Source organism: Electrophorus electricus, chromosome 3, assembly GCF_013358815.1.
Source record: "Electrophorus electricus isolate fEleEle1 chromosome 3, fEleEle1.pri, whole genome shotgun sequence".
NCBI classification, from domain to species: domain Eukaryota; kingdom Metazoa; phylum Chordata; class Actinopteri; order Gymnotiformes; family Gymnotidae; genus Electrophorus; species Electrophorus electricus.
In genome coordinates, this window is record NC_049537.1 from 2,142,501 (window position 1) to 2,155,000 (window position 12,500).

At 48.7% G+C, this 12,500-nt stretch overlaps 1 protein-coding gene across 5 annotated transcripts in view; it reads right to left on the reverse strand.

The window, feature by feature from the left end:
- Window positions 1-5,161: 5,161 nt before the first annotated feature.
- The window catches only part of btbd8 (BTB domain containing 8), a 22,487-nt gene continuing 15,148 nt past the window's right edge, over window positions 5,162-12,500 (reverse strand). For all 5 annotated transcript variants that reach the window (XM_035523927.1, XM_035523928.1, XM_035523926.1 and 2 more), the window contains exons 15-19: window positions 11,394-12,024; window positions 10,451-10,538; window positions 10,117-10,241; window positions 8,189-9,979; window positions 5,162-6,116 (exon numbers count right to left, since the gene is read on the reverse strand). In XM_035523927.1, the coding sequence (XP_035379820.1) occupies window positions 5,599-6,116; window positions 8,189-9,979; window positions 10,117-10,241; window positions 10,451-10,538; window positions 11,394-12,024 (3,153 nt within the window). In that variant the 3' untranslated portion in view covers window positions 5,162-5,598. The remainder of the gene's footprint in view (window positions 6,117-8,188; window positions 9,980-10,116; window positions 10,242-10,450; window positions 10,539-11,393; window positions 12,025-12,500) is intronic.

Sequence of the window (12,500 nt, forward strand, 5' to 3'; positions counted from 1 at the left end):
GAGCTGTGGTTTCAGGACGGCTGTACCAGTTGGATTTGGTCATCTAGCTCTTGACATCTGAGAGTGTGAGCTCTCTGTGACTGCTCCTGCAACCGCTGGTCATCTCTCTTCTTCTCATCCAGAATGTGTTGAAAATGCTGAACTCCACTGCTGTTCTGCTGAACAACATACAAAGACCCAGAGCTGATCAATTCAAAGGCGTGGCAGTTTAATCAGACCTTGTAATAATATAATTTAATCTAATAATCTAAGATCATACAATAAAGTGAAGCCTTCCTGAATCTTCAGGACAATCAGAACCATTACCAGCAAACATCTCTCCAGTGTCTGTCTGTCCTCTCCCAGAGTCTTTTCCAGGGTGTGACGCCATGTGCTCTTAAGATGCAATATGTAGTCCAGTCCACCAGGGGGCAGAACATCACAAATTACCTTATCTGACATGAGCATGATGAAAGGCGCTCATGACTTTCACAATTATTTTTTTAAATATACACTTTCATATATACCTATTTAAGATCTTTTTGCCTCAATCAGAAGTTGTTGGTTTTTTTTAATCTCTACTTCCACCAACAAATCCCAATCCCAGACCAGTGTTATTTATAATATTTTATTTATTTTAAGAAAACAATAGTGTTAGGTGTTAGACAGGTGGGCTTCCTGAACACAGTAAGACAGGTGTGTTTAGAATTGTTTAGGCAGGGAAACGCGATCGCACTAAGCACCACCTCTTTGCCTCTTGGGCTGAGCTTGGACGTGATCTCCTCCTGCTGTGTGCGGAGCTGCAGAAAACTCTGCTCTTTCAGCTGGAGGCTGGCCTGCACGGAGGAGATCTGGTCTTCAGCCTGGTGCAGTCTCTCCTGTAGGGCCTGGTTCACCTCCGCCAGCCTGGCCCTCTCCTGTTCCAGCACCCGAAACACAGGTAACAGCTGCTGGTAGGGCATACCTGGACACCGCACACACGCACACACACACACACACACACACACACACACACACACACACACAACAAAGGAACACAAGGCAAAGAGGAATACACATGCTGTCTTAAGCATCTTCCCTGAACTGGGACTAAGACTTGCATTGTATGTTACCTGGCTTAAGATTAGCGATGCTGCCAGCTAGCACAGGTGGGGGTAAGCATCGCTTTGCACACAGCACAGCTCCTTCATCCTATGTCAAATAACAGGGCACTAACACACACACACACGCACGCATGCTCCCACCCCCCCATACACACACTTATGGTGTGTCAACAACAATGCTGAATAATAAGAAATTGCTTATTATTCAAAATATTTTTCTGATATTTTACCAGTCATTCCATGTTTGTTAAGGCATATTGTGCAGTATTTATACGGCGTGCTTACTACATGTAAGGTTAGAAGAGTAAGGAATGGACATGTGGAACTGTCTATGTTTCCTTGGAGTTAACAAGTAAAATAGTAAAACTTTATTTAAATCTAAACCCAGTAAGACAGGTTGTGTCCTTAGAAAAGGTGGAGCAGGTGTGTTACCTCCCGCAGGTGCAGCAGGTCGTGGATGGATTCCAGGCTGGCCAGTTCAGCCCTGCACTGCGCCACCTCCCTGAGGCATTCCTCCAACCGCTCCTCCCGCTCGCCACCCTGGAGCCGCAGGTCCGTGCTCTCCTTCCTTAGGACCTCCACCTCCCTGGCGGCCGCCTCCGCCTCGCCCAGGTGACGCCGGAGATCCGCGTTCCAGCGGAGCGCCTCCTTCAGGAGGGAGCGGGCCGTGGCGGCTGGCGTGGTCAGAGCTGGCACGCGCGCCGGGTCCTTCTTCGGCTCCCTGGAAGAAAATAACTTCCTGAGATGTTTATCTTGAAGGACCTGGTTTCTCATAGTCTGGACTGCACTGACCTAATAATTCTCCTCCTCTCGTCTCCTTCGTGTTCTAACTGTAAACACTTCTTCTCTAGTTCAGCTTTTTCTTTGTCACACTGGACCAAGCTCTTCTTCACTTGGGCCTCGCGGTCCGTCAACTGAGGGAAAAAGAAAAAACAGCTACAACGGCGCAGTCCACCCTGACACTGCATCACTGCGTCGCGTTATGAGGGATTTTGGTAGGGGATTCAAGGCTGCACCCACATTTCTGATCTCGTCAGACAAGCTCACTTTTAACTCCTGTAGGGCTTCTGTCCGTTTCGTTGCTACCTGGATTGCTTCGTCTCTGTGATGTGCGACACTTTCGAAAGAAACATTATTGCTAGTAGCTGAAAAATAATGTTTCTGAATGAAAGCTCAGTTTTTAATTCTGTTTCTCCTGCCAGGCACAACTGTTGTGAACTACCTCAAGGAAATGTATTGAACACCTTTTTTTCACTCTTCCAACTTACAATCCATGTGTGTGTGTGTGTGTGTATGTGTATATATATATATATACACACACACACACACACACACACACACACACACACACACACACATACACATCTGAAACATAGATCTGTTTAGTTCTATGTTTCAGTGTTAGAATTAATTGCAGTATTACTTCTTTCTTTCTTTTTCACCAAACTATCCGTCTATCTATCTATATTCAGACATTTTACCAGTAGACATTGTCAGTCAGATTTCATGCTCGAAGCACGTCACTGGGACTACCTGCAGGTCTGTTTATCTACGACAGCCTTTAACCCTTTCAGCTCCTCCTTTAACTGACCCACCGACGTGTTCCTCACGGCCAGAGATCCGTGTGTCTCCTTCAGATGCATGTCCACATCTCTGTATTGCAGGAAACATGTGCGCTTGAGAGAATTGGAAATAATCAAATACACATATCTAACTAACATTTGCTCTCTACAACCCTGACCTGTGTGACAGCCTTAGAGTCTCGACCTCCTCCTTCATCGCAGCCACACTGGATGTTTCGGGTCCACGCGTGGAGCCTAACCCACACACCTAGCAAAGACAGCTTTTATATACACAGCAGGAGAATGGGGAAAAAATATCTCACGTTCAGAAGTGGCTCTTGGAACAGGAGAGTACTTTGGTTTTGGAGCCAGCCAGCTCAAGGTGTAGAGCCTCTAACTGGCTAATGAGACCTCTGTTTTCCAGCATAAGAGATGCTTTCTCTTCCTCCAAGGTGCCGGGTTTCCTCCTCAGCTGAGCGGTTTTTATCTCCAACTCCTTTTGGCTAAGGGTCCGAACCTGATGTGCCTGTCAAGAAAAAAACATACCCAATCAGCTCACTCCTAAGGCCAGATGATAATGTGTAGTGCAGTGGTGCACTGTACTTGGCTGTGGAACCACAGACATAATAGGATTTGAATGCAAAAGTTTTTTTTTTTTTTAATCATCTTGCCAGTACCGTCTGTGTGTACTGGTACTCACTCAAGTCACTCTCCACTTGGTGGTACTACTGGACACGACTTTGTCCCGGCTGTGCATCAATCCCCCTACGTAGCCTTGGTTTTTAACATACCTGTTTAGAGCCAAGGCATCCTTGAGGCTCCGGGTCCGAGGTGGCCGAGCGAATATCAGCTCTGGAGTCCGTGTGGCCTACACTATAACACGCTCTACGCTCAGCACTCATGTCCAGGCGGTTATTTCGGTCGTTTAGAGGCATCGTGGCCAATTAGTTGGACTGCCTGGTGAAACAAATATCCGCTAGCTAGACAGAAATACAGCCAGAACCACGAAAGTCATAAGCAGCGCTAGCTATCCTAGTTACCTAGGTAACCTAAGATAACTAACGTTTCTTTAACGTTCATTTACTAACGTTAGCTAGTAAGATGCCGTTCAAGACGAATTTAAATATTTCAAAAACAACAGTAATAAACACGTTACATTGAGCAGACGCTCTTATCCAGATCGCTTTGTCATTTACTACGTGACTTTGTTAGCTACAGTAAAGAAGCAGCTAACTTACTCCAAGTGTGAGTTTATAACTATTAGCAAGGTTAGCTAACACTAGGCGCTTACATTTTACTGAACATTTTACACCGGTTAGCCTAACTAATGGAAAGACAACATGAGTCACTCTATAAATCTACATTAAGTTGTTATTTTCACTGTAAAATGCGGGTGTTTATTTTAAGTAAGCAAAAAAGGCAGGTTGATAATTCAGCACATTTGAGGGAAATATTGTTAGCTATCTTAGCTAGATCGAGCTTTAACTAGTGTTTAAAGTACAGGCTACGATCGATGAGGACCTCACACACCATTCAGATGATTTGTGATAATATTAAATATTAGATGTGGCTGATTAGACATGAGTCGACTTTATTTCTGTTAACTCTTTGGTTACTTTTTAAAAGTCAGCCTACGACATCTTGGTTGTTTGTGCGGTCAGGTTAATACATGGGATTATATGGCTTCTGTATTTTCTTTTACATTTTGAGTTTTGATGGTCATTTGTGAACTGTAGCTAAATTCTTAATACATTCTTGTCTGAAAATATGCTTGTAGACATGGCTTTAAAAGTCTTGCCTGCTGTCATCCTCCATCACCAATTTACACCCGCTCTCATAGCACTCACTCACCTCCGTTGTTTTGAGAAGCTGGGAGGTGGCGAAGGCTTTGTTCGGTTACTCGCTTTGTTTTATCTTTGGAAAGGATATTTAATAATATCTGAAATAAGCAGCTAAAATAAGCACACATTTTTGTTTGACTGCTACAGAAAATTTAACTGAGCAAATATTTACTGATTACAATGAGTTAAGCTTATATAAAAATTAAATCTATAAATTTAAATTGCCAACCCGAGCCAGAAAAACGTTACATAATTAAAACTTTCTCTCTCTGTAAAAATACATGGTATCTAGTAGCTATATTTATTTGATTCCTGTCACAACCTTGGACAATGCCTGTTATAAAGGATTAGAATCATTTAGAGCAAGTGTATTTACATTGTGAACAACAGAACAAAAAAAAAACTGCAATAATCCCTGAACTGAATGACTATATGATCACAGTGTTGACCTCTTAGGTTACTCAAACTGAGCTGGAATAAACTGAAATCTATTGAATATATTAACATTTAAAAATGGGATTAATTACATATATGGCATCCCTTATTTTGAAAGCAGCAATTGTTGTAAACCACATGACAGCATTCTGTCTTTCTGAGGATTCAGGGCTGCCATATTCAGAGTGTAATCATTCAGTTTATTATAACCTATAACAGCAAAGCAAAAGACCACATCAGAGAAATGTGCAACCATACACATTTTATTCTGTTAAGTACAATGAATGTAAACCACCACTTACTTCCAGTGCTGAGTTCAAAGTCACCGTCTAACCATCATTTAAGACAGAAAGAGAAAAGAGCATTTTTTTGGTTTTCTACAAAGATTGAAGCAACACCAAGTAAACAGTATAACTTATACAAAAATGTCCACATGCAAATAAACTGCATCAAGTCCATCAATCCAATCCGCAACGACGTAGCTCTGAAGAGAAACAGGTATGACGTAACTTCAGACAAAACAAGTCGACCTTGTTTGCAGCCAAAATAGACCCCCCCCCCCCCCCAAAGGCCCTTAAAAAGAGTCCAGATGTCAACATGGAGGGAAGGAGAGAACAATGTACCTAAAGACTGGGATAAAAGAACATCTACGATTCAGGCTTGTCCCTGGTCCCTGCGTCAGTGATGTGTCTCCAGCTCCACTATGGTCCACTCTCCCTGGGGAGAGGCAGCGTCCTCCGGAGAGAAACTGGTCACAGTGATGCTCGTGGTCGAATCCTCCAGGGGAGAGATAAGCTCCGCCCACCTCTTGAAGTTCTCCTTCTCCGGAGGTGGTGCGTCCCGCTTGTCTGCACAGTCCCGGCACAAGGACAGGGTCTGCTTGATCAGGTACTGGGCGAGATTCAAGTCCTCGGGGACCGAGCTGATGATGCCCAGGCTGGACTCCTGGTCTGTGAGGAGCTGTCGGAGTAAGCTCCAGTCCCGCTCCGCAAACTTGCTGCTCTCGTCTTCCACACCCTCCACCTCCTCGATTTCCCTCCCTGCTTCGTCTTGGCACCCGACGTTGGCCCCGCCCACATCCAAGCTTTGCTCATACGCCTCTCCCACGTCCATCTCGTATATGGGGGACAGCACTTTAGACAGGCGGCGGTCACGTGTGCAGCTTTGATCCAATCTGTCACAACCATCAAAGTCCCCTAAAAGCAATTGACAATACTGCACAATGACCATGTGTTTGTGGCCACACATTTTTTGGGCTTTTCTTTTTTTTTCATTTTCTTTAACAACATACATAAAGGAAAGCAAAAAAAAACAAACATTTTTTTAAACATGCATTGTGTGGTGTGTTTTCAGACTGGAGTTTCACCCCTAGTGCAACTGTGTCCTTCAGAATCTAGGTAACAGGCTGCTTAAAACTGGCTCAAAATAGCCCAGTACTATATATAGCCTAATCACGGATATAAGGCCTAATGACTCATATTTGTACAAGGTTTTCTTACTTTGTCTTCCCCCACAGTCATTTAATCAAGACTTGAAGTGATTAAATGACTTGTGGCTTGCAGTTGTGCAGATAAACTGGGCCAAAGACCTGCGCTGAACAGGTCTGGACTCAGATGAGGAGACACAGCTGCCGTAACGGTGATGCACAGAGAGAAGAAGCCTGTGTGGAATGTGTCTCTTTTATCCACAGCCTCTCAAACAAAAACAAACTGAGAAAAAACAAAACAAAAAACAACCTTGCTTTTGCTAGCGTCTGTGTGCATGACTCAGTTTCGTTCAGACACGTGACGATATCACTGTAATCCAGATCTGTGCAAAATTGATCAATGTCTTTAGGTCTATATAACCACAAAGAAACAGAATCCAGTAGCGCAACTTGTGGGTGGTGCATTTTTTTTTTTTACATTAGATGCACACTAACAGTTGTCTACTTCTTTAGTTACACTCCCAGTTACTGCAGATATGAGAAGCATGCTGGCAAAAGACTACTGACCATTCAATGTGTTTATTTGGCTATCCGTGCGCCTGTGGCGGTACTAACTGTAAGCAAACCAGCTCATCGGAGGCTGTAATTAAAACAAGAGTGTGAACAAAAAGAGAGACATGTCAGGACCGTTTTTCTGAAAACAAAACACAGACTATACAGATAAACCTACAGATACTACACACTACTGAAGAAAGAAAAAGGCACACCTGCAGTTTATGACAACAGTTTCCTACTAACAGCAACGTGCTGTAATGGAAATAAGCCAAAGGAAATACACAAATGAACAAAAACCCACAAACACAGAACCAAATGAACATTGATGGCAGGTTAAAATAAACACAAAACAACAATGACAGCCAGAGTCAGCATGCAAGAGTTCCTGGCTTGGTCTACAGATGATCGGAACCACGGAGAGTCGCTATGGCGACAGTAGGCCACTCAGGCTGGCACAGGAGTTATCAAAGAAAGTCACGGAATGATTTCTGCTAGACCTTCCGGTGTGTTTGTATGTATGGGGTGTGTGTGTGTGTGTGTGTGTGTGTGTGTGTGTGTGTGTATACACATGTATGGGGGTGTGTGTGTGTGCGCGCACGCGTGCGCATGTGTAATTTTTATATTACACACACACACACACACACACACACACACACACACGTAATTTAGTTTAGAGGAATGAATGCTTGTATTTTGCATAAACATGTCAAATAAATATACAAAAATAATTTAATAGAATGGCTTTGCAATGTCTTGAAATTAATCGCTTTATGCATCACACCAAAGAAACAAAAAACAGAGCCTAAAAACATGAAATAATCGCATGCCTTACTGGAAAGGCCTCGTGTCAACGCGCAGTGGCGCAACTACTGCTGATGACGCAGATGACCTCCCTCATTTACACCCAAGATGTCCAAAAACTGCTTCTTCATCATATCGTTGCTGTTTGTAAACGCTCTGAGGGCACCACAGCGTGAAGGTAGCTTGGTTGTCAAAGTGACCGGCATCTGACTAGAGAACTTTTCAGATAGCACGACACCTCGATGTTTGGCGGAAAGTAAAGAACCAGGAACATTCTAACATGTGTAGGACTCTGGCGTAGCTGCAGCAGATGAAAGCCTCCTACAGAGTTATCTTCTAACTACGCTGAATTTTCGAGCAGATGATTGTGTTTTTGCAAAGGAGACTGGCAATTCTATGCACAGCCGTTGTCATGGTTGCAGGGTGTGGGTGGAGCATTTGTGGGCTGGCGCCCACAGAGGGTGTAGCTCTTATATTATACATTACCTGCTGTGGACAGGGCAGGGTGCGGAGGGGAGGTGGCGCTTACCTGCGGCTCAGGTAAGTCCAGCCGCAGGTCTGCCCTCCTGCTGTCCGCGTGCTGGGACGGCGTGCTGCCGTAACGCTCAGCCAGCCGTAGGTTCAGGTGACAGGGCCGGTCCTGGGAGGAAGCCTCGCTCGTGTGCGCGTCCGGGTGGGCGGTGCCAGGCTCATCGCACGCATGGCCCTCCTTCTGAGATCCCTGGCCCTCCGGGAAGAAAGCTGCAGGTTTAGGCCCCGCCCCCTGGAGGTCACGGGCGGGCTCCTCGTCCGAGGGGGAGCGCGGGCAGCTGGCCCGGTGCAGGGGGTCCTGAGCACTTCCCTCTTCGGACCCCAGCTCCTCGCACTCGTCCACGGAGAGCAGGACGGACCGGCGGAACCCGGAAGCGGCCGTGTAATCCCGAGGCTCGTTCTCTTGGTCGACGCCGTCCTCGAACGCCGGGTTGATGATGCCCTGGAACTGGAGTGACGGTTCAGCCTGAGGGGGCACGATGCCACCAGGAAGGACCTCCACTTCAGACCTCTCGTCCTCGGAGTCCTCCTCCTCCTCCTCCTCCTCGTCTTCCTCCTCGGAGGAGAGGAGCTTCGCATCCGTCGCCGCGGCATCCGTCGCCACGGCATCCCCCTCCCCTTTTGCTGGAGCCCCGTCCTGCCTCAGCCAGGACGGCGGCCTGCGCCTCGCCGCCTCCTCCTCGCTGGTAGTCTCCGCCTCCCGGCCCCGGAGCCGCACCTCCACGCGCAGCCCGGCTCCGCCCTCGCCCATCTTCAGCTCCTCGGGCGTGCTGGTGTCACTGCTGCTCCTCCCTAGGAAGTCCGGGCAGCGCATAGTCCCGCACTTGGACGCGCCGCGCTCGTGGGAGCAGCAGTCATCATCCTGCGAGCCCCCCGCGTCGTAGTCCTCTGAGCGGGGCTTGATGTCGTCCGAGGACGTGGTGGCGCTGACGCTCTCTGACTCGGGGCTGGCCTGGGCGTGGACGCTGCCCCACGTCTCCTCCAGGGGAGTATCCGTGCTGCCCAAGCTGCCCAAGCTGCCGGGCGTGTCTGGGGGGAGGTCCGGAGGGAGGTCCTGGTCTCGCGGCGGGCCCGGCGATCCGACGGCCTGAGCGGCTCCAGAGCCGAGACAAGCAGAAGGAGCATGTCCGGGCGTGGCTCGGCTCGCTGTCCCCGCGGTCCCCTCGCTCACGCCAGTCTGCTCTGCCGCCTTCGCTGCACTGCTGCGCTTAACTGGGGGATCGCTGCTTTTGTTAGCGGTGGAACACTCCCTGGAGGACTGCGCCACAGTCTTGATCACAGCATTGGGCTGGTCTGAGTAGGCTGCTCCGGCAGGAAGTGTGTCGCTCTCGTTTTGAGGTGACCTCACTTTCTGCCCTGTCACCTGATCCTTTATTTCCTCGGTGGTGTCGTTTGCCTGCTGGGTTGCCATTTTGGAGGAATTGTGTTTGGGGTTTGCGGTGTTCTGAGTCTCCTTGACCGGTGTGGCTGACTTTCTGGACCCCATGGGCGAGGGGTGCTTGGATGGGCTCACAGACTTGCCGGGACATTTTGCGGCTGGAGTTTCCGGAGGCTTCTGCTTAAGGCTGGCTTTGTTTGCAGCGGCGGGAGGTGGTTTAGGAGACGCCGGCGTGGGTTTTGCTGCTTTGGTGTTCTGTTTGGATTCTGCGCTGGGTTTGGCTGGTTTCTTGGCACCATCTTTTGGCTCCTCTTTTCTGGGAGACGCAGGCTTCCTGGAACTCAGGCCGGAGCTCAGTCTAGATGAAGCTATTCGCATACGCACACACATCAAGGTGATAATCATCATCATCAACAACAACAACAACATAATACACACATACACAAACAACCCCCAAAAAGTCCCATCGCGGCATCCCGAGCACCTCACAGAGGTGTGGTCCTACCGTGGGTCTGAGGAGGGGTCGCCCCAGGCAGGCCTCTCTTCAGCTCTGTACGGGTCACTGCAGGGCTACCGAGGCCCGCTCTGTTACCCGCCGTGGTCCTGGTCCTACTCGCCTTGTGTGTGGGGCTGGGAAAGACATGGGCGACAGGCACAGAAAGACAGGGAAGTTAACCATACATCTCTGCACGAATGGAGGAAAAAAAAAAAAAAAAGTCAAAAGCTAGAGTCAGAAGAAGTCAGAAATAGTGCACTAAACATTCTGCAATTCAGATCCATCAACAGCAGGGGGAGCCATGTCCCTTTAAAGGTCTAAAGCTACGTTTAGCTGTGCTCACCTGTTAGTCTTGTCTGTGTTGGGTTTCTGGACAGTTTTGGTCAGTGGGGATTTTGTTGTTGACTTGGTTTGGGATTTTGGCCTGAGAGCTAGAAATCAGAGAGAGAGAAGCTTATTAGGTTTTAAACAGTTCATATCAATTGTAACTATGGGAACCATAACTTATGTTTATATCTTTTTGGCAGGACCATTTACAAAATCCTGTTTTATAACTTACAAAGTGCTATTTCAGGAAGAGTGTACAAAAGTACACTACTACATCCCAGCAGCACCAAAATAATGACACCGATTGACATGCTTTCCAACACTAACACCACTGTGCTGGTTATATGGGAGAACGTTAATCAACGTCAGCGCAAGTCAGACGAGGCATCGTGCTAAATCCTACTCTTCTCGTCAGAGAATCTCACACGCCCGTACGCACACGGCCGTGAACTCTGCAGAAAAAGACGCAGCGGCCGAGAGAAGAGAACACAGAGTTATACACCCTCCCACAGTTCAGTTTAGCCGTTCACACCCATTCCAACTTTTGCTCCGTTTTCATGTTCTGCCCTTGGCATTCTCTCTCCTTTTACAGCCGTTATTTATCTGCTTTCTCTTGGGACGGGGAGTGACTGACGCTCTTTTCACTGAGAATGACCATTACTGGTCTCCCCCCCCCCCCAGATGGGGTGTGGAACATGTCACACCCCATCTGGTGCTGGGCTGAGTCCCAGCTACTCCATCTTCTGTCGCACAAACGTTCACTCTTCCCCTGCTAACGAGCGTGACCCAAGTCGGCCTCCCTCCTGCCTCTCTCTCTGCCAACACAGCACACACTGCCAGCCAGCTGTACCCCCCAGGGGCCCCGGGAGGTTTCTAGGGTAACGTTTAGGTGCTGGCACAAGTCCCTGGCACAGTGGGTGGGCATTTCCGATGGGCGACGGCTGTGGGTGTGATCAGACCTGCAGAGGCAACATGGCCGCTGTTCCGTGGACTGCTCGTGCTGCTGTCTGGGGAGGCGCTGCCCGACGTGGAGGGCGTGGTCTGAGCCCGGGGGGCGTTCCCAATGCTGCTGGAGGGCGTGGTCTGAGCCCGGGGGGCATTCACAGGGCTGTTGCAGTGGGGGCCCTGAGTCAAGTCCTTCCCTGATGTTGCAGCCTTGGTGGGTTTCCCCGCCGACCCACCCGACCCGGCGGTGGAGGCCCTGGGCCGGGCCCCCAGTACGGGCCTCTTGTCCGCCGTTGCTTTACCCGGGGCTGAGCTCCGAGGTCCGTTAGCGAAGGAGTCTTCCCTCCGGGTCACAGAGTCTGCGCTACCGTTCACGACGGCTTTATTGGCGGATGGCGATTTCCTGTTGGTTGCGCCAGCAGCCGGCCTAGCCTTGCTGCAGGGCTGTGGCTCATTGCTGGGGGGTTTGGTCTTCGTGGCAGAGGGTGCGTGTGCCGTCGGACCCAGACCGTCAGACTTCATGGTGCCCGACGCAGCTGCAGGGTTTCCACCGGGGGGTCGCAGGGGCCGAGGGACCTTAGCGGGCTGGAGAGCAGGAGGGCTGTCACACGGAGACGATAAACTGGGAGGACATTTCCCAGACCTCTGCGAGAAAAGAGACAGACAGAAAGAAAAAGAAAGAAGGGAAACACAAAGGAATGAAAAACAAAGTGAACAAAAGTGATCGTCTTTAGGGTGCTGGAAGACCTAGTCAAATCTGTAAACAACTGCAACAGAGCCTTGTGATTGTTGTTTCTTTGCAGATCCGTAAACAATGTGTTTAGTTCACAGCCTGGGTCAATGTTACTACTTCTCAGGTCTTTGTATAGATCACAGCAACGGGCAGGTCTATCTGGAGCTCTGTAAGTGGACAGATTGGCAATCTCTGTCAAATAAAGGAATCCTGGACGCCAATAACTGGCCAGCAGAGACATGCGGCGAGGTAGAAGGAGAAAAGGACCAGTCTGCCTCAAACATCTTCCTGTGAGCGCCAGAGAGGTTGCCGTAACTATAGACACCCCCCACCCACCAGTAGTGCACCGATAGCTCTGCCCTGGTCCGTTTGTTCAGCATTTATATTG